Consider the following 25,455-nt stretch of genomic DNA (forward strand, 5'->3'; position numbering starts at 1 on the left):
TGTTTTATTTATCACAGGAAACATTATGAGAACTTGATTTTTTTTATTTGATTTTACGTATTTCATGGGAACTTGACAATGTAATGCTGATTAATATTTTATCAATTAAAAAAAAGAACTGTCACCAAACTGAAGTGTACAAGTCAAAACCATAGAAAGGTGCATGAAAGAGAGAGATCCGAGGAGAAATTAGAGATCTAAAAGGAGGAAAATAGAACAGTAAGAATCACGTGCTAGCATGATCTATAGACGTGTTAGTCACATCTCTACGGCATCAAAAGGACAAATTACTATAGGGGCTATGCATAAATGGTTATATAGTCCAATTCTTCCTAGTACAGAACCCAATATGGGACTGGTTTTGTACCAGGAAACTGGACTGTATGAGTAATTATAGGGAGCTGTAATTGTGACTAATTTGGCATATCTTGCAAATGTAGCTTGCATGTTGTGGATAACGACATTTCAACTGAGTGGGGTGGAAAGGAATTTTTTCTTAATAGGAACAAAATATTGTTCACACTTCACAGTGCCAGTCTTATAAATGAGAATACTCATACAATCTGCAAGTATGTGCATATGCTACACAGTTGCAGTGATCAAGTGGTGCTAGATAAACACTAAAATGAATAGCTCTTGCCACTCCTAATTAATAAGCACAAACGGCATTCTTCAAAGGAAAAACAATGTATTCCATGAATGTATAAAGTATTCAAGTCAAGCACAAATCTAACAAGTACAACTTCCAGCAAGGGCATGTGGCTAAATTCTCAGTAGTCTTTTCACATGGAAATGTCTAAAATAGCCTAGTAAGTAAAAGGTTTGGCACAGGAAACTCAAAGTAAATTAAAATAACTAGAGTAAAAGATAAGTAGATTTTGTTGAAATGGCATAGAAGATGAGAGCATATGAAATTGCCAAGAAAAACTTCCATAGCTTAAGTTCCCCCCGTTGATGTATTCTACTGTTATACAAGTGCCATAGAATCAAAATAAATATGTTGAGATCTTAGACTAACAATAAAATCATCAAATAACAGGAGAGCTAATCTTCCAGATAATCATACAACAATTGAGCCTCAAATCTGTCACCAATCCAGCGCCAAATCTATCACCAATAATTATGCACAAAGTCTGTCAACACTTCCCTCAAGCTGAGGGATAGATATCTTGCATGCCCAGCTTATCCAAGATTGTGTGGAAATTATTATTTGTGACTCCCTTTGTCAAGACTTTTGCAAGTGTGGAGATGATGCCTACAAAGTTTCTTTTTAGTAAAGTGTCTATCTATCTCAATATGCTTTTGATATATTGGACGGGGATGTGTGCAATACTAATAGCAGCAAACTGTCACAAAGCAACCTTATGGGATATTTGGTGACACATACCAATTCCTTCAAAACTATCTCTGGTAATAATATTTTCAAGAGTCTTGGAGCAACTCAGCCTCTGCACTGGATCTAGCAACAACAGATTGCTTCCTGCTATGCCCAGTTACCAGATCTCCCCAACAAATGTGCAATATCATGAGGTAGATCACATATCGGTGACTGAACCTGCCCAATTAGTAGTAGTGTAAGCATCTGTTTTCAGGTAACCATGTCGAGTAAAACATCAAAGCTTTACCAGGTGAAGAATTCCAATGATTAAGGATTATATAGACAGCTCACATGCAAATTCCATGTGATGAGTGTGCCATGTCTTGATCTTGCTTGAAAGTACTTCGAATTTCCCAGGTCTTAAATATCAAAAGGATTCCTTGGCAAGAGTTTTCCTTAGTTTTTGCACCTCCTCCTCATCATTTCTAGTCAACACAATGTCATCGACGTATATAATGAGAGCAGTTACTCATCCATGAGGAGAATGCTTAATTAGTAGTGTTTGGTCTGCCTGACTTTGTTTTTAACTACACTTATGCATAGCTCTAGAAAATATTTCAAACCATGCCCTCAGTAACTATTGTAGACCATACAGTGCCTTTTTGACTTTACACACATACTTTTACAACTCAAAAACTAAAGACTGTGAGAACTTCCAATATACTTCTTCTAGGTTGCCATGAAGAAATACGTTCTTTACATCAAACTGATGAATGACAGGTCCAAATTTGCTGGTGTGAATGTTTCTTCATTATTTAACTCGAGTTTTTGGGTACCCTTTTGTAATCAATCTGACCATGTATCTTTCTACAAATCCATCGGCTTTGTGCATAATGGTAAACACCCATTCACATTCCACTGCCCCTTTTCCAACAGGCAACTCAAATAAATCTCATGTATTGTTTTTATTGAAGCCGTTCATCTCCTATCACATTGCTTCCAATCACCAAGTGCTTCCTGTAAATTTTAAGGAGCGGGTGTAGAGGACCATTTCGATATAGATGACTGAAATGAAGGTGAAAGATGCTAGAAAAACACAAACTTAGATATGGGATGTTAAGTATGAAACCTCACCACTTTGCATTGTGCAATAGGAAGATCAAAATCATTACCAGTAGGTATTAGAGGATCTACATCAGGGTTATTAGTAGAAACACCCAAGTCAGATGGTTGGCTAGGAGCTTCTCTCATGGCCTTACGTCTGGAGTAAACCCCTAGTTCCTTAACAGGTGCCTCGTCAGACCTTCATCAGCAAAAGGTATTTCTACATCTATCAGCAAAAAGTGCTTGGGAGCTGGAGGATGGTAACCCCTGTAGCCTTTTTGAGAACCCAAGTCACCCAATAAGAGACATTTAAGGGCACAAGGATCCAGTTTAAAGATGGACAAAGCAAACACATCCGAAGACATAGGGAGGAATACAAATTTTGGGAGACATGGATGAGGACAGAATTCCAATTGGTGTCTTGAAGTCCAAGACACACGATGACTTTCTATTGATGAGATATGTTGCTGTGAGCAAGGTATCAACCTAATAACTGAGGAACATTCATAATAAACAATAGATGAGTTACTTCTAGAAGGTTCTATCTTTTTTTGATAAGTAAATAAATAAATAAAAAAAACAGTTTCAAATTGTAGAAAAACAAATAAATTTCGCCGTTGCCAGGGATTCTAGAAGGTTGTATCTTTCTCTTAGCCACACCCTTTTTTGGGTGTATTAGCACATGGTTTGATGAACAATGCCATGCTCATGAAGAAAGGTATGAAGAGTATTAGATAGGTACTTGCTTCCATTGTCAGAACAAATGATTTTGACGGAGAAATTGAATTGGGCCTGAATCATTTTGTGAATATCTTGAAAACAGACGGTGCATCACTTTTATTTTTTAATATGTAGATCAATGTAGTGTGCAAGAGAAATCATCAATGAAAGTAACAAACGAATGATGCCCTGACAAAGACACAAACCAAGAAGGCCCCCAAACATTAGTATGAACAATGGCAAAAGTCTCGGTACTTTTGTTGGTACTAGAAGGAAATGACATGCGATGGTGTTTTGCGAGTTCACAAGTTTCACATTGAAACTTAGAAACATTATTATGCACAAATAAGGAAATATTTGATGCAACAAAGAAAAGAAACAATAATGAAGGTGTGGCATTGATGCCAGAGCCAACTCTTTCCTCTAGAATAGTATGACCGCACCACATAATATGCTTGCTGAAGTACACCTTGTGTTGTTAGCTGAGGGTGCAGATAACAAAGACCATCCCAGTAGGCTACCACTGCCAAGTCTAAAATGGTCCAAGTAGGGAATGCCGACAACTTAACGAGATTGGCTAACTTGTGGGATTACAAGTTATCTTCTAATGAATTAATCGAGAAGATTGAGTGTAGATTGGCAAGTTGGAAGAGGTTGTACTTGTTAAAAGGTACTGGAACCAACTTAAACACGAGCATGCTCTCAATTTGCCTGCTTATTATCTCGCATTGTTTCCTCCTCCGACCGATGTGGTGAATCACATTAAGAAGCTCCAACATGACTTTTTGGGAGGGGACTACATGAAGAATTTCAATTTCACCTAGTCAACTGGGATAAGTTATGCTCCCCAATCTTAGATGGTGGCATGATATTTGGTGTGGCAATACAGTGCTTAAGGACACTTTTACTACTGCGTATCTGATTGCATGCAGTCAAAAACTATTGGTGGCAGAGCTATTGGAGTTTCCAGGTGGCTCTTCTCAATGGAACATTAACTTCCTCAAGGTGGCCCATGACTAGGAAGTTAGTGCTGTTACAGAATTTTTCAGCTTACTGTATTCCACCAAAATAGGTAATCAAGAAGTAGAACAGATGTTTTGGAGTCCCTCCAAGAAAGGAAAAGTCTTTGTACACTCATTTTAGAGTACCATCATCAATCAGGGTAACAAACACTTCCCTTTGAGGACCATTTGGAGGAGTAAGGCGCCTCTAAAGGCTGCCTTTTTTATATAATCTGCATCATTAGGGAAGATTCTGACCATGGAAAAATTACGAAAAGGCCAAGTCATTGTATTTGATTGGTCCTATATGTGCAGGAAAAGTGGTTAAACTGTGGATCACTTGTTATTCCATTGTGAGGCTGCCAAGGCCCTGTGGGATGATTTCTTTGGCAGAATTAGGGTAGCATGGGTTATGCCTAGGAGGGTGGTCGATATTATAGCTAGTTGGAGAAACTTTTATTGCATCCCTAAATTGCATCAATATGGACCATCATATCTGGAGGAAAAGAAACAACTAGAACTTCAATATTAATATTAAGGAATGTTCACTAGAGGAACTCAGAAGCTTCTTTTCAACAAGTTATTTCTTTGGGCAATAGCCTTATATTATAATGGGCTCACTTTTCACGATTTCCTTGTATCTATTTTTTCTTCCTAGTTAGGTGCTTCTCTTTTATACATTTTGTGTACTTAGGCTATGCCTATTGACATTAATAAAAATTTTATTTATAAGAAAAATCTAAGAGGCTTTAACAAAAAGATTAACAAGCCTTGCCATATAATATCTTATGAAATTGATCTTGTTAGAAAGGCAGCTGATAGTAGCAGAATCAGACGCTTCAGAAATTCTTTTCGTTCAATAATTTCTTTCTTACCTGTGATATTAGAGGGAATTGCATCTCTAAATCCTACAGAGCAATATTAAATCATACAGAATTAACAGATAGCAATGATAACTTACCATGTTTAAAATCAAATGCATTACGTGTGGAATATGTCTCTTTAACCTTCTGGCTGGTCCAACTGATAAGCATTTTGTAATACATATTGGCTTGCATGGTCAGACCTAAAAAACAAATATCTTAATCACCAATTCAGGGGAAACACTTATAGGAAGAGAGCTATTGAAAAACTTGGCACATTAGTAAAATGCTTGGCCACGTTTCAATCAAAGATAATTGAAAAAAGGAGCAAAATCCCAACATGGGGATAAATACATACAAGAAAGAACCAGGAAAAAACCCTGTTAAAGACAATTTCATTCAGCTGGTGATTATCACCTTAGCATTGGATGAATCACCCAGTAAATTGTGGCCAAGCGTCAAGCATGCAATTAAATGAGAGAACATCCAACAAAGCAAACCTGATGAAAAGTAAATGGGAATCTTTAAATTCATTCGCTCCCAGTAATCCTCCAACAAGATGCAGAGCTCCTAATTGATAATGGATTCGATTGTCAAAAATAATACTAGAGACTAGTTCACAAGAAACCCACATAATGTAAATATTGAGCTGACAGGTGAGATATCTAAGATGGTATCAAAAACTCAATAAAAAGCATCAGAATGCAGTAATAGAAAACAGAAAACAAAGGTTACAAAAACAATATAATAAAATAGCATCTTACGTGATATGGTATCTTAGTATCAAACCTAGATAATAAATGTGACTACAGAAGGTGATCAAGCACTCACCACTACACGTAAATGCAACACCAATCCAACAGAATTATTTTCCTTTAATCAAGTAAGACATCTCATACTCCGTAATAGGTGAAATTTCATATGAGTAAAGTACAGACTTAAAACTTAAAGTTCATTTGGAATTTAGAAAAAAATATAAATTAACAGCTAAACTGATGACAACACCTGAGCTCTTCCAAGAGCAAATGTAGGAATGAGCACCTTTCCTCCTCCCAGAACACATTTATGAACCTACATTTGTTTGTTATGGAAAGAAAAGTGAAAATAATTATTGGAGGCCATATATGTTAAACCTTTAACTGTGAGTAAAACAAACAAACACATGCATAATATTACTCTTGACCCCAGTATTCGTGTGTTCAAAAAAATATTATAGTAAGATCACCAATTGTAATAACGCGGATTGAGTATAAGAAAGTGGTAAATGAAATCCCAATTGCTTACGGGAGAGAAGTTCTTGTCCTTTATAATGATTCCAATGTACTTCAACTGTAAACTTGACTAGTCCTTTAGAGCAAAAACCCGGATGTGACTTGGGCTTTCCATGGGTTGTTACAATAATACAATCAACTAAGAAAGTATATTTAGACACATGCATATCAAAATAAAGCAATCAAGAAAGAAAAGAAAATATGAATTTCTAATGCAAAACATAACTAGAAAGAAACTCAATAACTAATTTGTTCTATACTCTTTTGGATCCCCCTTTTCCATAATTTTTTCATTCATAAAGTAACAATATATTAGTGCACAATAAATAGAAAATACTCATAACAGTTGCTAGGGAAGGAGGTGGGATTTCATTTGATATGCAAGGTTACAATTGAAATCCCTTGGAATCATTATAAAGAACGAGAACTTCTCCTACCGCAAGTGGGATTTCATTTACCACCTTCTTGTCTTCAATCCACACTATGACGATTGGTGATCTTACTATAAGCCCAGATGTGACTTGGGCATTCCTTGGGTTGTTACAATAATACAAGAAACTAATAAGTATATGTAGACACATGCATATCTAAAGAAAGCAATCATTGAGAAAGAAAAGAAAGTATGAAATGTGAAACATATACTAGAGAGAAAAAAACTCAGTAATTAATTTGGTCCATACACATTTGGATCCCTTTTTCCATAATTTTTTTCTTCCATAACAGAAGAATATATTAGTGCACAATAATCAGAAAATACTCATAAAATTTTTATTGTTAAAATCAGTGGTGTCCAATTTACAACGCAACAAGTATCATACAATGAGAGAACTTTTATCATTTGTCCAAAATCCTACTGAAAAATTGACAGTACAACAAGAATTATCATATTTAAGAACTAGCATTTTGACTGCCTTGATTATTTCAACATTCATTAAAACTAAAAGTACTTGATTAGAAGCATGATTTACAAAGGAATCGATATCAAGAAGTTGGAAGCACAAGTGTCGTACCTTGTACCTCCAAATATTATAAACATTGGAGACAAGAATGAAGCAAAAAAAAAATAGTATATGCAAAAATATTTGAGATTTAGTAGTGCTGTTATTTTCATACAGCTTTAAGAAATTCCGCCTCCCGACCATATTTCGAGTCACGTATAGTCGTTGCATATGTGGACCTGTAACAAGAATAGAGAGAACGTATTATTCTATCATAAACCATTCACCAAAATTTACTCGAATATGGTCCTGAAAGTCTCCCTAATCCATGTGGAAACATACATATCGTGGCACAAAAGTAGGGAGACTAAAGGTCCATGCATTGTTGCATACTCTGTGATTAGAAGGTAGATAGGACCCATGAAAAATAATAGATAAGCACATAATAATCTAAACATGCATTGTTGCATACTCTGTGATTAGAAGGTCCAGTTGTAGTCGATCAATTTGAGCTGCTCCCAGATGTCTATCCGGTGTCATATTATAGTCTCCCGTGTAGACTATAGCAGAATCTCCTACCTTTGTGTAAAACATTGCTGCTCCAAGAACCTTAAGAGACATAATAAACAAGGAGATCTCAATGAACAACATGGGATGGACCCATAATATGGACTGAAAAAAACAGACTGCTTTCTCCAAGTTATTCATACAAACCATTGAAAGCTGCTTGCTATCAGAGATGATTATGTTAAAGTTCTTCTGATGAAAACCAGGTCAGTCTATTGCTCAAAAAATGAAAATCATAAGATGCATCCTTTGTGGGCACACAAGAATGTGTTGCATCAACTAATACAATCACTTGGGGTAAGTCTAGCAAAGTAGAGTTTTCTCTGCCACTTCAAGTAGGCATGAGAAAGGTGAACAATCAAGCTTCAAAATCCACAGGCCCCAAGCCAACGGTAACACCTCCATTGTTAGCCTCAGGCTTCAATCCAGCCAATGGAAACGCCTCCAAGTGCACTGAGTATGTCAGCCGTGCCATCCAAAACACCACCCGACGCCAAGCAAGGCATTGCTGGCTGCCAAGCCATGTACCCAAGTATTTCCGTCACCCAATTAGAGACACCGCTGCACCATCAACCCTCCCTTCCTTTTTGGTTTTCCATCTCCCTAGCAAGCCATTGTAACACTCTCTCTCTCTCTCTCTCTCTCTCTCTCTCATGCACATTATCTATTGCTATTCTAGTGCCAAACAGTGGTATGTCATAGTTGGTTTCCATAGATGCTACCGGTTAGTGCATGCATTATGGGCTCAGATGGTAGTTACCATCTAGCTTATGAGTTTGTTATATGGGTCAATGAATAGTTACCGGTGGATCATGGATTCCTTTTTTTTTTTTTTTAATAGAAGGGGGTTGGGGGGGGGGGGGGGTTCAAACCCAGATTTTCCATTTGGAAAACCAAGCCATATGCTATCAGGCCATTAGGCTCTTGGCGGATCATGGATTTGTTTTAATCATGGGTTAGATAAGTAAGTTTCATGTTTAGGCATCATAATATCTTTAGGGTCTAATCACATGATTATTTGGAGACATGATGTGGATATCGATATTTTAGGGTTACGAGGATTTAGGCTTTAGGCAAACACGCGTTATTTAAGTATTTTGGGTTGTAATTATGAAGTACGTGCTTAATTAGAGATTTACGCGCGATTGAAAATTTATGTAAGTTGATTGATCACGAGCCGGAAATATCGGATTTACGCTATGAGGTAAGTAGCATGATCATACCCTTACACAGTTGTATGGTAAACGACATGTCTTTTTTGAAAATAGTATGTATGTACACCCTTCATTGGAAGCCCCTTTTTACATACCCAAGTCATGAAGAAAGTGATTTTTTACTACCATGATAAATTTATAAATGCCATGATTTCATGCATAAATTCCTGTTAATTTACACATGCATCACGATATTTTATGAAAAGTCATGATTTTATGCGAAGAGTCATGCATCAAAATATTTATGAAAATTCATGACTATATGCGAGGAATTTTGCATCAAAATATTTTACGGAAAGTCGTGATGAGGAAACATGTATCACGACATTTATGAAAGCTTATGATTTCATTAGATATCCATTATACGACAAGATATGATATGGCAAGATATGACAAAAAAATGTGCATGTATGATTATGGTGAGGTATGACAGTTAAGATACATAATGGCCTATGCTACGACAGTGAAGACGCCATGTGGTTAAGGGGAATATTGCATTGCCAGGATGGACACACTGGTAGTAGTACACCCAGTGTTGTCATCCTTATATATGGGTTCCCAACGCATGGCCACGGATGAAATCAAAATCTTCGAGATTTGCTTACCCTAACTCACGGGAGTCAACAATGGATACTGACCAATGAGGAAAAGTGAAAGACAAGTTAAGGCATATCATGCACAGTTCAAGTCTATGCTCATGTTATTTATGTATGTAATTATGAGTATGCACACTTTCCAAAAAACCCCATGTTCATATTATGTCTACTATATGATGTGTTGCTTACTAAGAATTCAACCCAATTTTGTATGTTTTTATTTTTAACCACCCCAGGTGAGAATCTTTATGAGAATGGAATTGCAAGACAAGAATTGGCTCAAATAGGCAAGGCAGAGGTCTAGATAGTTATGACCTGTCAATTGAGTCGGTAACAGATACAAGCATGCTTGCCAATTGAGAATGTAATTTATAGGTAAAGTTCAGAAGCCTTACGTGTCCTGCATAATAGGCACGAATCATAAGATCTTTATCAACTTGTACCGTCTGCTTTACATCCACAGCTATAACTGCAATGAGGAACCAAATCAAGAAAACAAAAGCAAAAATCTATGTGGAAAGAAGTAGCAAATTTTGGATTTAGACTGTTGGGCAGCATAGATATGTCCAGTAAAAAATCTTTGTTTACATATGTATCCATGTTAGCAAAAGTGCAACATTCTCAATATACTGCCGATCATAAGATAAATGAGGGGGAAAAGACAAACGTTATTTCAGAGACCAAGCAATTGTGTGTGTGTGTGTGTTTTTTTTTTTTTTCCTTTTTTGTGAGTGGGTGGGTGGGTGGGTGCGCCCCTTTTTCTGACAAGAAAAAAATTTATTGAAACAAGTAAATTGGCATAGCACAAGTACACATGAAGTATATAAATCAAAAACCTAATTACAAGTTAAGAACTCAAGAAACTAGTGAGCACTAGTTCCATACAATAGCCAAAGCCCAAAGAAATAAGGTATGTAAAAAGAAACATCTAAGTTCATCCAATGAGTGTTCCTGATCTTCAAAATTTCAGCCATTCCTCTCAATTCCAATGCACCACATGAGACATAATGGGATCAAGTTCCATGCAACAACGATTTCAGAGTTACCCCAAAGGCCTCCCCAACAAGTAAAAAGATCCACCACCCTCCTAGGCATCACCCACGTTATTCCAATCCTATTAAAAACCTTATCCCATAACACCCTTGCCACCTTACAGTGAAGTAATAAATGATACACCGATGCACCACATTTTTTACGCATGAAATATCAATCCATAACAGTGAAGTAACAACTAGTTCACACTTCCTCAAGATATCCATTGTCAATATTTTCCCAAGAGATGCAGTCCACAAAGAAAGTGACCTTGAAAGGCACGTTGCTCTTCCATACGCACTTCCAAGGAAAAGAATGTGCAATGTTCAGACACGACAAAACCTTGTGCATAATTGAACAGTTAACTTCTTATTTCCAGAATGAATCCAAATCATCCTACCTATCTCAACCCTACCAACACTCGTGGCATACAACAAGCTAAACAAATAAAAAATTGCACCAGTTTCCCAATCTTGCTTAGTGCAAATAAAACACACATTCCACTAGAGGGAACCACTAGAGATTTCCAAAAGGTCTACCATCGAATCATCATGATGAGCAATCCAGAAAAGAGAGGGAAATGGCCAAGGTCCAAGGGCGTAAACAAGTGATGGTACAGCTTGAAAAAAAGGTAATGTATCGTCTGCAAACAGTAGATGAGAGACATTGACAAAACCATTATTAGTACAACTCACCAAAAATCCTGCAAGGAAAATAGAAAGTCTAAATTAACACAATCATAAGCTTTCTCCATGTCAAGCTAGCAGCAAATACCAACACTCTCGATTTAATTCTACTCTCCAAACAATCATTGGCAATTAATATTGATTTAGAATTTGCCTTCCTTCGACAAAAGCATTCTAAGATTTCGAGATTATCATCTCCATCACCATAGTCATGGGATAGGAAATAACTTCGGATATGATTTTATAAACCCATTAACAAGACTAATGGGGCGAAAATCCATCACATCTAAGTCCCCACCCACTTTGGAATAAGTGCTATGAAAGTCACATTAAGAATTTCTTCTACTTACCATAAGAATATAATTTGTGAAAAACCTTCATATTATCTCCCTGTACAATATAACAACAAACATGAAAAATGCAATGGTAAAGCCATCTAGACCAAGAGCTTTATCTTTGATCATCCCTCTTACTATTTGTAAAACTTCATTCTCCTCAAATGATCATTCCAGTCAATTAGTACTCGAACATCAAGTTTAGGCCTTCAAGCAAACTACTCCGTAAGAAGTCTCTCATAAAACTGGATTACGTGGTCCTCAATCTCATAAAGCTCCGAAAGGCGACACCATCAGCCTCAATCATCTCGATAGCATTGTCCCCCCTGAGAATTGGCCACCCAATGGAAAAATTGTGCACACTTATCCCTTTCTTTCAACCAAAGATCCCTCGATTTTTGCTTCCATGAAATCCCCTCCATCAAGCTCACCCTCTCGAGTTTAGGATCAATATAACTTTCCTCAAAGTCTCCTATTCCAAAAGAGCACTACTCTCCACCCTATTCTCCAAACCATGCACCTCCTCAATAAGAGACCTCTTCTGGCTGTCAACATTCCCATAAATTTGCGTATTCCATGTCTTCAAAGCCATTGATTTGACTGCTAATATAAAACTCGAGATGTCCTGAATCTAATAAGATGATCATCATTGTTTCACCATGTCCACAAAACCATCCGCCTGAAGCCACATGTTTTTCAAACTTGAAGTATATTTTTTTATTGGAACCGGGTGTCTAGTTTAAAGCCCTGACTAATCACAGGGGTGAACAGGCCCTTAGCAAGTAGTTTCTCACAAGTGCACCTCGGGCAATTTAAAGGGAGACTCCCTTGGTCCAATGGCCCCTAGGTATTGTTTACACCCAAGGATTCAGACCTTAGATGGAGCATACCACCAAGACCAAGGCTCTTACCACTTGAGTGATAGGTCCCAACTCAGAAATTATAAAGTAAATAACACGTTCTCTTCGGGTGAGAAGTACCGCAAGATTGAATAAGATGTTTCGTACCCCTTTTCATTGATAACGGCGGCTACTTTAAATATGTAAAGCCTGGTACAACAAATCCGAAATACAAGCAACTGGTAGCTAAAGCTACGGAACGGAAACACACGTAAAGTAGATCATGCGACTTACGTAAAATAACAAACTAACACGTAAATAAACAAACTAACAGAAATACATGAACAACGTAAAATGTGCTACTGCAAGAGACCCAGTCCACACCGTTGCACCCCTTTCCCTCTTCACGTGCCATTAACTCCTTCACGTCCACCTGCATGCCGCATGCACGGCCATTTACGTACGGCAATTTACGTTCCTTTTTATCCCAAGTATTTGGGATTCGGCCGAGGAGCTCTGGCTGACCTTCGTGGCCTATCATTGAGCTAACCCCTTCGGGTTAACTTGAAGTATCCTTGACCCCCATGAATGCCTTCACAATCCAATAGAATGGATAAATAACCCGAGCTGATCCAGGATAATCTCTTCTGATATACCTCTAGGAAATGTGCATCCCAAGAAGGAGACACCAGCAATCTATCCAATCAAGACCAGGCCCAATTATTGGATCATGTGAGTGCACCCCCTGGAAGAGGTAAATCTAGGAGGTCCAAGTCAAATATAAACTTTGGGAAATCTACCATAGCAGAATTTCCCCTTGAATGCACCAAGGCACATCCCACCAACCATGCAAAACAATTATCTCTTCCAACAAAACTCTCCTACTACTATCCAAATTTGGTTCTTATATTCCTGCAAAAACCCACAAATTCATCTTCTACATTTTTAAAATGACATGCCACCAAATACTCCCCCATACACTCCTCCAAGTTCACCACTACCCTCTTATCACATATCACCAGGATACCACCTGAGGCTCACATAGAGGCAAGAAAAGCCCATCCCACATACAAACAACCCCACAAACTTCTAATGATTCTTCTATCAACCCATCTCAATCTAGTTTCATGCAAGCACATAGTATCAGCCTTCCAAAGGCTAAGCAAATTCTTAATATGGAGGCACTTGTTAAGGTCATTTTGCCCCAAGCATCCCAAGATAGGAACTAGGGCCTCATAAAAGCAAATTTGTCACCCTAACCTTGGTTCTTCCTTGGCTTGCACTTCCCTCCGTAGCATCATAATTTTCATAGTCTCTTTAACTCCCTATCTTGTTTTGATGCTAATTTTGAAGATAGAGAATGTCCCAACTCAATAGGTCCGAACAATGCCCAAAATTGTTCTACAAAGCCCTAACAAGAAATTCCCACAAAATCTTGAATCTCTCTCACTTTATGGAACACCTATTCCGAAGGTGAAACCGCCATGTTGAGATGTGGAGGCAAGTGGATCAAAACCAAGCTCCTCCCTCCCTTGATGATCACAAGTTCCTGCACAACCCCCATTCCTAAGCACCATCTACATGCATATCTAGACTACCCCCAATCTCCTTTGTTGATCCTCATAAGGCAAGGTGAAGGAAACAAAGAACCCTACTCCAAGGCACCACCTTCCACAGGTGAAGGCAATTGCAACAAGGCATCCAACTCCACCAGTGGTCTCACTCACCAAAGCACCACCTCGTTTCAATACACCATACTAAGGTTGAGTCGGCAACTTCTGGCTTCACCTGCAGTAGAGAAGCTAGAATCACCATCAACCGCAGCACAGAGAGGTAAATACCAAGAGTTTTCAACACTTTTGTGCCTTGCTAGAGAAGACATTGATGATAGAGCACTATTCGAAGGCATCGGGATGGCCAAAGACTTATTCTGGCACCCTATTTATCCATATCCTAAAAATATATAGTTGCTAAGCAACCTGGGTATTGCTGAAAACTCAAGTATCCTTGTAACCACGACAAGCACAGCAGATATTTTGAACTCTGTTTTCACGAGGGTAGGATCAAGAATCATAGAATCGCATATAAGTCCTATCTTTAGAAGCACTAGTCAAAATGGTAAAAAAATGTTAAAGTAGCAATAAAGATTGAATAAGCTGGTATAACATAATCAATTGTGGGAAACTAATATCTAGAAAATCACTTCAAGCATTCAACAAAGATAATTGTGGAAACCGAAAGGAGTCATGGTTTTCTGCCAAAAATATATAGGAGTCAAGTTCCCATCACCCATGTTGGTAATCCAGATAGATCATAACCATCCAACCAGGCCAAGCCAATTTCAATCCAAAACTCTTCAACTGGCCTTGATCTAAACAATATAAAAATTACTAGCACACACATTCTATCGCACCAGCATAAGAAACACAAGGAAAAAAAATCCTTGTACCTTTCTTCATGCATTCCACAATATGCTCTGAGGTAAATTGTTCCTCTTCCCCTCTTCGTTCAACCATCACTTTTCGATAATCCTCCAACATTGAAGGAGCCAATGCCTTGGTTGGATACTTCAATGCAAAAAATTATAACATAAATATCCAAGTCAAATTCCCGATCATAAATATGGATGTCCACATGATGCGGGAGAAATCAGGGTCCAGAGAATCTAAGCTTACATGTTTAAATTATTTTTTCAAAAGTATATGTTATAATCCTCATCCCATTGAAAGAAAAATAAAAAAAAATAACCACAAGCCATGAGACAAACATTTCATCAAACATGTATAAGACTCACCGTCATGTATATGGGTCCACGGTATCCGCAGACTTCAGTGAAGTAAGGAAGAGCACCGATGTGGTCCAAATGGCTTAACCCATTGCACAATAAAGTAAACCAAGCCAATAATTTAATTAAACAGAATAAACGAACCAAGAAATGATAACTGAAGGAGGTGGTCACATACAAGTGGGTGATGACGATGCAAGTGAGGGCTTTGTCGAAGTCGCCGTACTCGGAGATGCGGGAGAAATCAGGGTGGCGGCGGTGGTCGTGATATGCCATGTCCATCCCGCAATCGAACATTATCCGCTTACCATTCATCGATACTACCACGCAGCTCTTCCCGACTTGTTGCCCAGCGCCTGAGCCGAAAACGAAAAAAGACAGGTAATGAATACTAACAGAGACCCGTCAGATCAATAACGTGGAGAGGGTGATGGAAAGGAGGGACTGGGATTACCGAGGACGAGACACTCGATCGCCATGCTGTGGAATTTTATTTCTTTCTGGGATCCTCTTTGGCGCGCTTTCATTCAAATTTTTTTTTTTTTTTTTATAGAAAACCTACTTTCATTGATTAATTTGCAAAGGCACTAGATACATCATTCAAAACAGAATTCACGACCACTAAAGGTCCACTCTCAGTCCACACCCTCTCTTTGGAATCCCCGACAGCCAACCTTGCAGCATTGTGTGCTGCTCCATTTGCTGACCTGTGAACAAAAGACAGCTTCCAACCCGGATGAAGCTTCATTTCTTGCTGCAAATCATCTGTTTCCTGGCCTCCCCACGACTGGTCCTCAGCTCTTGAATTGACAGCTTCTATGATTGCCTTAGCATCTCCTTCAAATTCAACTTGGGTCAGGTTCATGTCTATACACATGTCCACTGCCCTTTGTAAAGCTGTTTTTTCTGCTTAGGCTGCCGTGAACACATTTTTCCTTGAGGAAGTTAGGCATGCCTTTAGTTTCCCTTCCCAATCTCTAACTACTATGCCAATTCCACCCCTCTTCTGAAGCTTGTCAAAAGAGGCATCAAAATTTACCTTCACAGCAGGCCACTCAGGGGCTTTCCAATGCCTACTAGCCACTGTAGCCGAAACCCCTCCTTCCACCCCTCGACTATCCATAGAATTAGCTTCCCTCAGCATTGAGACTTCAGCCTGAGCCAGTGTTGAGATGGATTCAGGACTCATGAACTGGTTCTTAAAGACAAAAGCATTTCTCCTTTTCCATAGAAGCTGAAACTTCACTGCTGTCATTTGTAGCTCCTCACTGTCCAGTCTTGTAGACATATCTTTCCATAACTGCTGAAAGTCACAAAAGGAGCTATTCCACTTCTTGAGCTTGCTACTGTCAGCTCCCCATACATCTCGTGCTGCTGGACATGACCACAGTGCATGAATAACAGATTCAGGCTCTCTGGTACAGATAGGACAGAGGTTATCCTTCAGAATGTTCTTCCTGTACAGCACATCTTTTGTTGGAAGAACATTGGAAAGGCTCCCCCATACAAACATTCGGATCTTCCCCGGGGCTTCTAACTTCCACAGGTCCTTCCACATCCCTGCATCTTCACCTCCCGAAGAGGGTTCTCCCCTTCTTCTTTTTGACAAACAGGTATCCATATGGTAAGCACTTTTGACTGTAAAAATTCCTCTTGTAGACCCTGCCCATATCTTTTTGTCACTGGCTCCTCTCCTGCTAATGGGGATTGAGAGGATCAAATCTGTTTCCTCTTTACAGAATATGGTCTTGACTAAGTCCTCCTTCCATGACTTCGAGCTTTCATTGATTAAATCACTCACCCTGCAGTTTGGATCCAAAATGTTAGGAGGTGTCTGTACTTGGTATGTTACTGGTCGAGGCAGCCACTTATCCTTCCAAATTGATATATCTCTTCCATTGCCCACTCTCCATACTAGCCCTTCTTTCACCAGATTCATACTAGACCAGATGCTTCTCCATATATACGATGGTGAACCCTTCAGCTCAGCTTCCATCACATCACAGTTCAGGAAATACTTCTCTTTGAACACTCTTGATACTAAAGATTGTGGCACTTTAATCATTCTCCACAATTGTTTTGCTAGTAGAGCCCTATTGAAGCTAATAAAATCCCTGAACCCCAATCCACCTTGGCTCTTGATTATTCCCATGCTGCCCCAAGATTTCCAGTGGATTCCATTACCCGCCTCTGATTGACACCACCAAAATTTGGCTATAATTGCTTCTATTTCTTTCAACAGTTTGGCAGGCATCTTGAAAACACTCATGGCATAGGATGGGATGGCTTGTAACACACTTTTAATAAGGATTTCCTTTCCAGCAGTGGAAAGGAACCGATGCTTCCAGCTGTTAACCTTCCTCCACACCTTTTCTTTGAGGCTTTGGAAGGTATTATATTTCGATTTGCCCACCACTGTTGGAAGTCCGAGATACTTGTTATAGTTGTTACACCTTGAGCCATTTATCTGCTGTAAAATAAAACACCTTGTTTCAACCCTTGTATTGGAGCTAAAGAAAACACTTGTCTTCTCCTTGTTCAGTGTTTGGCCCGATGCTTCCTCATACACAGCCAGGAGCCCCTTGATCTGGTACCATTCCACCAGCTGAGCTCTGCAAAAAATAACACAGTCATCTGCAAAGAGCAGGTGATTAATCCTGGTTCCATTCCTCGATACTGCTACCCCCTTTATGATACCCCTTTGTTCAGCACCATTCAAAAGTGAGCTGAGAGCTTCAGCGCATAACAGAAATAGATAAGGTGACAATGGGTCACCTTGTCTCAAGCCTCTGGTGGGTGTTATTACATCTCCTGGTATGCCATTCAAAATAGTAGAGTAAGTGACTGATCTGACACAGTTCATCAGAAGATTAGTCCACTTCAAGCCGAAACCCAACTTGATCAGAATTGCCTCTAAAAAGTCCCACTCCACCCTATCATAGGCTTTTGACATATCTAGTTTAATTGCCATCGATCCCTCTCTTCCTTTCTTTTTTGAATTCATGGAATGTAACATCTCAAAGGCCACCATAATATTGTCTGTGATAAGCCTATTGTGGAGGAAAGCACTTTGGTTCCACGATATAACCTTCTCCAAGGCCCCTTTCATTCTATTTGCCAATACTTTGGAAACTAACTTGTAGGCAACATTACAAAGGGATATAGGTCTGAAATCTTGGACTGAGATAGGTTGGTTTACCTTGGGAATAAGGACAATGTGAGTATGGTTCATTCTCCATGGCATTCTTCCTGAACTTAGAAACTCCATAACTGCACTGGACACATCCTTCCCAACTATCTTCCAATGCTCTTGATAGAAACCTGCACTGTACCCATCAGGTCCAGGTGACTTGAAGGGAGACATCTGCTTAAGAGCCACTTCTATCTCTTTTATAGTGAAACTTCTTTCCAGCTTAGATCTCATTTCATTAGAGACCTTAATATCTAGTCCCTGCAGACACCTGTTGATGCTTGCTGAATCTGGTTGAGTAGACTGGTAAACTGAGTTGAAAAAGGTCTTAAAACCTTCTGCTATGGCTTCTTTCTCCACTAATTCAACCCCATTCAAGTTCTTCACTTTCCTGATGGTGTTTTTCTTTCTTCTCTGGTTCACGCAGGCATGATAGAATTTGGTGTTTCTGTCTCCTTCTACCAACCAGTGTCTCTTAGCCCTTTGTTTCCACTTTATGTCTTCTTGGTTTAAAAGGAGATTAAGGTCTACTTGAAGCTTTTTCTGTTCTCTCGCATTCTCTGGCCCTGCATTCCTCTGTAGGAGCTCTAATTGGTGAGTTTTAACTTTAATAGCTTCCATCCTCTCTCTATTCAAGTTCCTGCTCCACGGGCTTAACTTCCTTTGGGTTGATTCTAACTTTCCCATCAGAACTTCCATCCTGCTTCTCTCACCCATCTGTTTGTTCCATGCTTCTGCTACTATCTCACTACAGCCCTCCTCAAAGTTCCAGTTTGCCTCATACTTGAAGGAATGATGCCATCTTTGAAATGAGCACCTCTCAATACTGAAATTTAGCAATATTGGGCTGTGATCAGAACAGATGGCAGGGAGGGTCTCAACTGAGTGCACTGGATATAGAGATTTCCACTCAACATTTGCTATAGCTCTATCCAATCTCTCTTTTGTAAAGGATTCATCTTCATGGCAATTGTTCCATGTGAACTTGTTTCCAACCCACCCCAGGTCGCATAACCTTCCTTCCTCCATTACCCCTCTGAACTGTCTCATCAAAAGCTCACTCCTAGCCTTTCCTCCTTCCTTCTCATCACTGAACAAGACCTCATTGAAATCACCTATCACACCCCATCCCCCATCTGCAGGCTTAAACGATGCTAATAAGCTCCAAGTCTTATCTCTTAAGCTTGAAACAGGATGGCCATAGAAACAAGTTAGCAGCCATCTCTTGCTAATAGATTCATCCCATATACTCACATTAATATGGTGTTGAGAGTAATTGATGAGCTCTGCCAAACTCTCCTCCTTCCACATGAGCATAAGACCCCCTCCTCTTCCCACTGCCTCTACTACTACACTACCTTGAAACCTGAACCTCTTCGATATCCTGCTAGCTTTTGTATACGATAACTTGGTCTCCATAAGAAAGACCAAATCGGGCTTCTTTTCCTTGATCAACACATCAAGGATTTGAACTGTTTGGGGGTTCCCAAGCCCCCTACAGTTCCAACTTAGGATTTTCATAACCCCTGGTGGGGCTGTCTAGCAGCCTCCACCGTGTCCTCCGAGAGAGTTCCTTTTCCCAGTATGCCATCAACTGCCAAAGTCTTAAGTTTTTTCAGAGGGTTATGGTCTGCTGTACATACCATAGATGTGCGTTTTTCCCCTTGAGATCTGGTAACCATTGTTGAAGCTGGTTGTTTCGTCACATTTCTTGCTAACCTCTTCCATCTTCGATCCGTTCTTTTGCTTTGTGTCTCCTGTACAGTGCACTCGACTCTGTCTATCTCGTTGGCCAGTGAACTAGCCGTTGAGGAAGTAAACCTCTGGATGTTGGGCTTTGGGGCTGATGGGTCTGGGTTGCCTACCGGCCCAACAAAGAGGCCCGGCCTAATTACCTGTATTTCAGCAGACTTTTCTTCCCGCGCTTTCCTGTCCTTCAGCTGTCCTGCTAACACTGTGTCACCCATACCGGGTTGTTGCCCCTCGATCCCGTTAGCCATACCTTCCTCTGACACTGCTGAGGGTCGTACCAACTCCTCTTCCACTGTTCTTCTTCTAGCCTCGACCATCCCTGGTGCCTGTGTGTTGGAGAAGGTTGAGCTAGAATGCATGTTTCTGTCTTTGGCTAGATGGTCATCTTCCTCATTTCCTCCTTCACCCTCCACCTCTGCCTGCCCACTAACCTTCCTTCCTTTGTTATTACGGTTTGTGAGTAGATTGCGCTTTAAGAAGCTCTCTGCCCTTAGCCATGATCCAAACTGAGCCTCCGACCCTCCCTCCTCTGTTTGGTCTGCCTGCTTAGCCTGGCAACCCTTCTCTCCATGGACTATCCATCCACATTTGAGACAGATTCGAGGAAGGTTTTCATACCGGAACGAAACCCAGTGCTTGGTTTGTTCTACCATGATAAAGCGACCCCTCGGGATTGCCTTCAGCAAAGCTAGTTCTATTCTTACCCTTAGAAACCTTCCCCATCCGGTGCCATCTGCTTCCACATCAACCTCCAGGACCCTTCCCACTGAACTTCCGATCTGGTTACCCCATTCCATAGACATGCATCCTAGAGGCAAATTATGAATTTGTAACCAAAAGCTTTCTTTGTCGAAAACCATGTCCCTGAGGCATAATTTTCCTTCGTATGGGATCAATACAAACAAGGATGAATCAAAAGACCACGGCTTTCCATCAAGAATTCTGTACATATCTGCATGAGTTTCAAAAGAGATTATGAATGTATTACGATCCACCTCTTGAAAGACTGCCCTTCTGCTGATACGCCATATTTTTGCCATGGCATTACTGATCATTGATTTGCTAACTGGTCGGTCAGAACAGACCCTACCTATCAAGCTCTTTTCACCCTTGCGATCAATCTCTTTATTTCCAGTTTGCATTATCTCCACCACTTCTTCCTCCTCTTCGGACAGTTTGAACTTTCTCCATTGATCCATTAAGACATCAGTTCCACCACGTTCTCCGCCAGCCATTCGAGCCACGGGACTGTGAGAGTACCACCACCTCCGGAGCTTTGATAGCTCTAGAGAGGAGACTTTGTTCGTTGCAGCCTCTGCAAGTTGAAACCCGAAAACAAATATGTTGTTTTTTCATTCAAATTGATCCTTGTGCGTTGCCTTGTTGGCTATTTAAACATGTTTTTGAGCTATAACGGTCCAATGTTATCTCACTACAACAAGGTAGCATATGCCATCAATTTTTAAAATTTTCTTTTAAAAATATCAAGAATGATCTAAAGGTGATGAAAAGTACTACATTTTACAGACTGAAAGTGGGATAAAATATGATTTGTAGCATCACTCAGGAAGATTTAAAAAAAAAAAAAAAATCCCTACCAATCCCCCAATAAAGGAAACCCATCATTTACGATTTTTATGCAATCCAATTGCTGGGCTATGTTATCAGCATTGGGAGTTGTGGCCGTCAGGGGTGTGTTGCATCTTGTTGTTTTGAGTTGGTTAATGAAAAACTCCACTTCCTTGACTTGATGTCCTTGATAGTTGACTGGTTGTCTCTCCTAAGGATAACTTATATTCAAAAGAAAACAGCTCCAAGTCGACTCTATCTCAAGTGTTTGAATACCTTCATCCCAAGCCTATATTTATAGGAGATAAAGTTATCATCTTTTGAAATTCAATTGTTGTAACAAATTCTACGTTGTAAACATATTCTTCTATAAATGTAATCTCTTGTAAACCATTCAAGGCAGAGAGTCAAAGCCCCACAATTCACCTTTTGTTTTAAGGTATCAAGAGCCAAAGTGACTAATTCCTCTTTTGCTTCCTCCTTAACCCCTCTCACAAACACACATCACCCTTCCTAGCATTCAGAGCTTGGTTACTATCAAGTTGACTAGTGAGAACTACTTGTTATGGAAGGCTCATATCACTCCTTATCTCAGAGGCCAATGTCTTTTTGGCTACATCAATGGGTCTCTTCTTCAGCCAGCCCAACATGTTTCAAACCTAGAGGCAGCTTTGTCATCTACAGCTCCTCACCTGCTTATCAATCCCGAGTTTACTCAATGGTTTGATCAAGACTAGATTGTCTTGTGTATTCTCATGTCTTCTTTATCGGAAAGCATCCTTGCCAAGGTGGTTGGTGTTACTACTTCTCTAGAAGTCTGGTCTTTTCTGAAAAGATGTATTCCTCTCACTCTCGAGCTCATCTCACGACGACTTGGCATCAACTCTCTACTGTCAAGAAGGGTAGCATGTCTATTTCAACTACTTTCAGACTGTGAAGTCCTTGGCTGATATGCTTGCAACCATTGGACATCCCTTCCCTGATACTGAGCTCGTTTTATATCTCCTTGGTGACCTAGATTCTTGTTATGATCCCATTGTTACATCCATTCAAACAAGGGATGATCCCATGGAGCTTGAAGATATCTTTGGTCATCTTCTCAACTTTGAGTTGAGACTATAGCAACACACTCAAGCTCTTGAAGCCACCATAGGGTCTGCAAATGTTGCAACACACACTGATCAACATCGCGGTCCTCCTGGTAAGATACAACACTAGAATCGTGATCCCTCTCACACAATTTCACGTGGTCGTGGTAGGGGCCGAGGTGGTCGTGATGGTACTTCTTCGAGTGGTAGTCACCTAATGTGCCATATCTGTAAGGAAGCTGGTCATATAGCTGTCAAGTGTTTCCATCGCTTTGATCAAGCCTATCAAAGCATGCCTAATAACATGTTTGCCTTCCTTACAACACAACATACTCCAGCTGATAATAGTTGGTATCCCAACACTGGCTCCACCAACCATCTCAATAATGATATTCAGAAGTTGAACCTCCATGCCTAGTCCTATAACGGTTTGGATCAAATTCAAGTAGGAGACAGGGCAGATTTGGCTATATCTCATATTGGTTCATCTGAAATTCAGTCCTCACAATCTTCTTTTCATCTTCACAATGTTTTACATGTCCCACAAATTAAGAAGAATCTTATTTATGTGAGCCAGTTTACAAAAGACAATAATATATTTGTTAAATTTCACTCATCTCATTTTTTTGTGAAGGACGAGGTCGAGGAAGGTTCTTTTGCAAGGCACGCCTAAGGATGGATTCTATCCCTTCCCCTCCACCATGTTGGCTTCACCCTCTTCTCAATCTTTTTTATGTCAGTGTGTTCCTTTGGAAGTATGGCACCATCTTTTGGGACATCGCACCTATCAAACAGTGAAGCATCTTATTTCCAAATTCTCCCTCCTAGTCTCCTCAAATAAAATAACAGGCGTTTGTCTAGCATGTCAGCATGGAAAGAGCCACCGCCTTTCTTTTCCAGTCTCTCAATCCATCTCTGATCATCCTTTAGATTTTTTTTTTTTTTTTTTATGTATGGGGTCTATCCCCTATTTTATCTACCAAGGGCAATAAATATTATGTTTCTTTTGTTGATCACTTTAGCAAAATTTATTTGACTCTATCCTCTTGCAAATAAATTTGATGTGCTAACTATTTTTATCCAATTTCAAAAAATGGTAGAACATCAATTTAATCGTCAGGATTAAGTGTGTCCAAATAGACTGGGGTGGTGAATTTCAAATACTTAATCAGTATTTTCATAAAGTGGGAATTCAACATCATGTCTCATGTCCTCACATCTCTCAACAAAATGGCTCTATTGAAAAAAAACATTGCCATGTTGTTGAAATGGGCTTAGCCTTATTATATCAAAGTTCTACTCCTCATTGTTTTTTGGATGATGCTTTTTTAATGGCAACCTATCTCATTAACAAACTTCCAACCGCTCCTCTTAGCATCTCCCCTTTTGAAAAAATCTTTCACAAAGCACTTGATTTCTTTATCATTAAGATTTTTGGTTGTGCTTGTATCCTTATCTCCGACCCTTTAACAAACACAAGCTGGATTTTAGGTCAAAAAAATGTATCTTCAGTGGCATCAGCAACCTCCACAAAGGTTACAAACAACTTGACCACGACTCTAGAAAAGTTTTTGTTTCTTAGCATGTCGCTTTCGACGAGTCTTTGTTTCCCTTCTCATCACCCACAGCATCTCAAGCCCAAGCCGAATTAACTCCTACAGTACCATCATCCACAACATCGTCTTGCCTTTTTCATCTCCTCCAAACGGCAGTCTTGCTCCTGCTATTTTTGCTCGTCCATCACTTACTACTATGACGTCGCATACGTCCATTCCTGAAACGTCATCGTCACGCCTATCGTCTTCCCTTGTTGTGTTGACTTCGTCCTTCCCTCTTATTTCACCTACTCTTTTGTTGACGCCTGCATCCTCCCTTGTCCCTGCTCCATCCACAACTACCTTGCCACTTGAACTTCCTCCATCTTGTTCTCATCCGATGGTCACCCACTAACAAACTAATATTGTGAAATCCAAACAATATACAGATGGCACTATCAGGTATCCTCTATCCACTGTCCTCCTCACTATCTTTAGCACTCCTACTAATCCCACCTACTATTCCGAGGCTCATAAGTTTCTAAAATGACATGAGGCAATGGATGCAAAATTTTCTACCCTCATAAAGTAAGAAGCTGGCATGAATCTGGTTGGAAACAAATGGGTATACAAAACCAAACTCTGATAATAGTCCTGAGCTATGGAAGGCACGCCTAGTTGCTAAAGGCTATCATCAACAGCAAGGATTAGACTATGATGACACTTTCAGTCCGGTCATTAAGCCTACAAGTATTTGACTTGTCCTCAGTCGTGCTATGTCTCACAACTATCCTATTCACCAGATTAACATACATAATGCATTTCTCCATTGTTTTCTCTCTAAAATTGTATAAATGTAGCAACACATGGGATATGTCCATCCTCAATTTTCCACTCACATTTACAAGCTCAACAAGGCATTATACGGTTTAAAACAAGCCCTACGGGCTTGGCTCTTCCGCCTTACTGACAAATTGGTGGATCTTGGGTTTACTAACTCTCATTCAAACAACTCTTTATTTGTTTATATCTTAGAGTCTCTTACACTATAT

The 25,455-nt window shown here is 39.7% G+C and overlaps 1 protein-coding gene across 2 annotated transcripts in view; it reads right to left on the reverse strand.

The window, feature by feature from the left end:
• LOC122312479 (cleavage and polyadenylation specificity factor subunit 3-II) overlaps window positions 1-21,952 on the reverse strand; it is a 36,301-nt gene extending 14,349 nt beyond the window's left edge. For both annotated transcript variants that reach the window (XR_006243192.1, XM_043127100.1), the window contains exons 1-12: window positions 21,810-21,952; window positions 21,574-21,643; window positions 15,724-15,802; window positions 15,448-15,625; window positions 15,279-15,351; window positions 14,934-15,051; window positions 9,988-10,061; window positions 7,688-7,824; window positions 7,391-7,454; window positions 6,012-6,077; window positions 5,507-5,576; window positions 5,105-5,209 (exon numbers count right to left, since the gene is read on the reverse strand). Coding sequence is in view for 1 of the 2 variants with exons in the window: in XM_043127100.1 (XP_042983034.1) it covers window positions 5,105-5,209; window positions 5,507-5,576; window positions 6,012-6,077; window positions 7,391-7,454; window positions 7,688-7,824; window positions 9,988-10,061; window positions 14,934-15,051; window positions 15,279-15,351; window positions 15,448-15,625; window positions 15,724-15,796 (958 nt within the window). In the remaining variant the exon portion in view is untranslated. The remainder of the gene's footprint in view (window positions 1-5,104; window positions 5,210-5,506; window positions 5,577-6,011; window positions 6,078-7,390; window positions 7,455-7,687; window positions 7,825-9,987; window positions 10,062-14,933; window positions 15,052-15,278; window positions 15,352-15,447; window positions 15,626-15,723; window positions 15,803-21,573; window positions 21,644-21,809) is intronic.
• Between the last annotated feature and the right edge of the window lie 3,503 nt (window positions 21,953-25,455).

The sequence above is a fragment of the Carya illinoinensis genome, chromosome 6 (genome assembly GCF_018687715.1).
Source record: "Carya illinoinensis cultivar Pawnee chromosome 6, C.illinoinensisPawnee_v1, whole genome shotgun sequence".
NCBI lineage: Eukaryota > Viridiplantae > Streptophyta > Magnoliopsida > Fagales > Juglandaceae > Carya > Carya illinoinensis.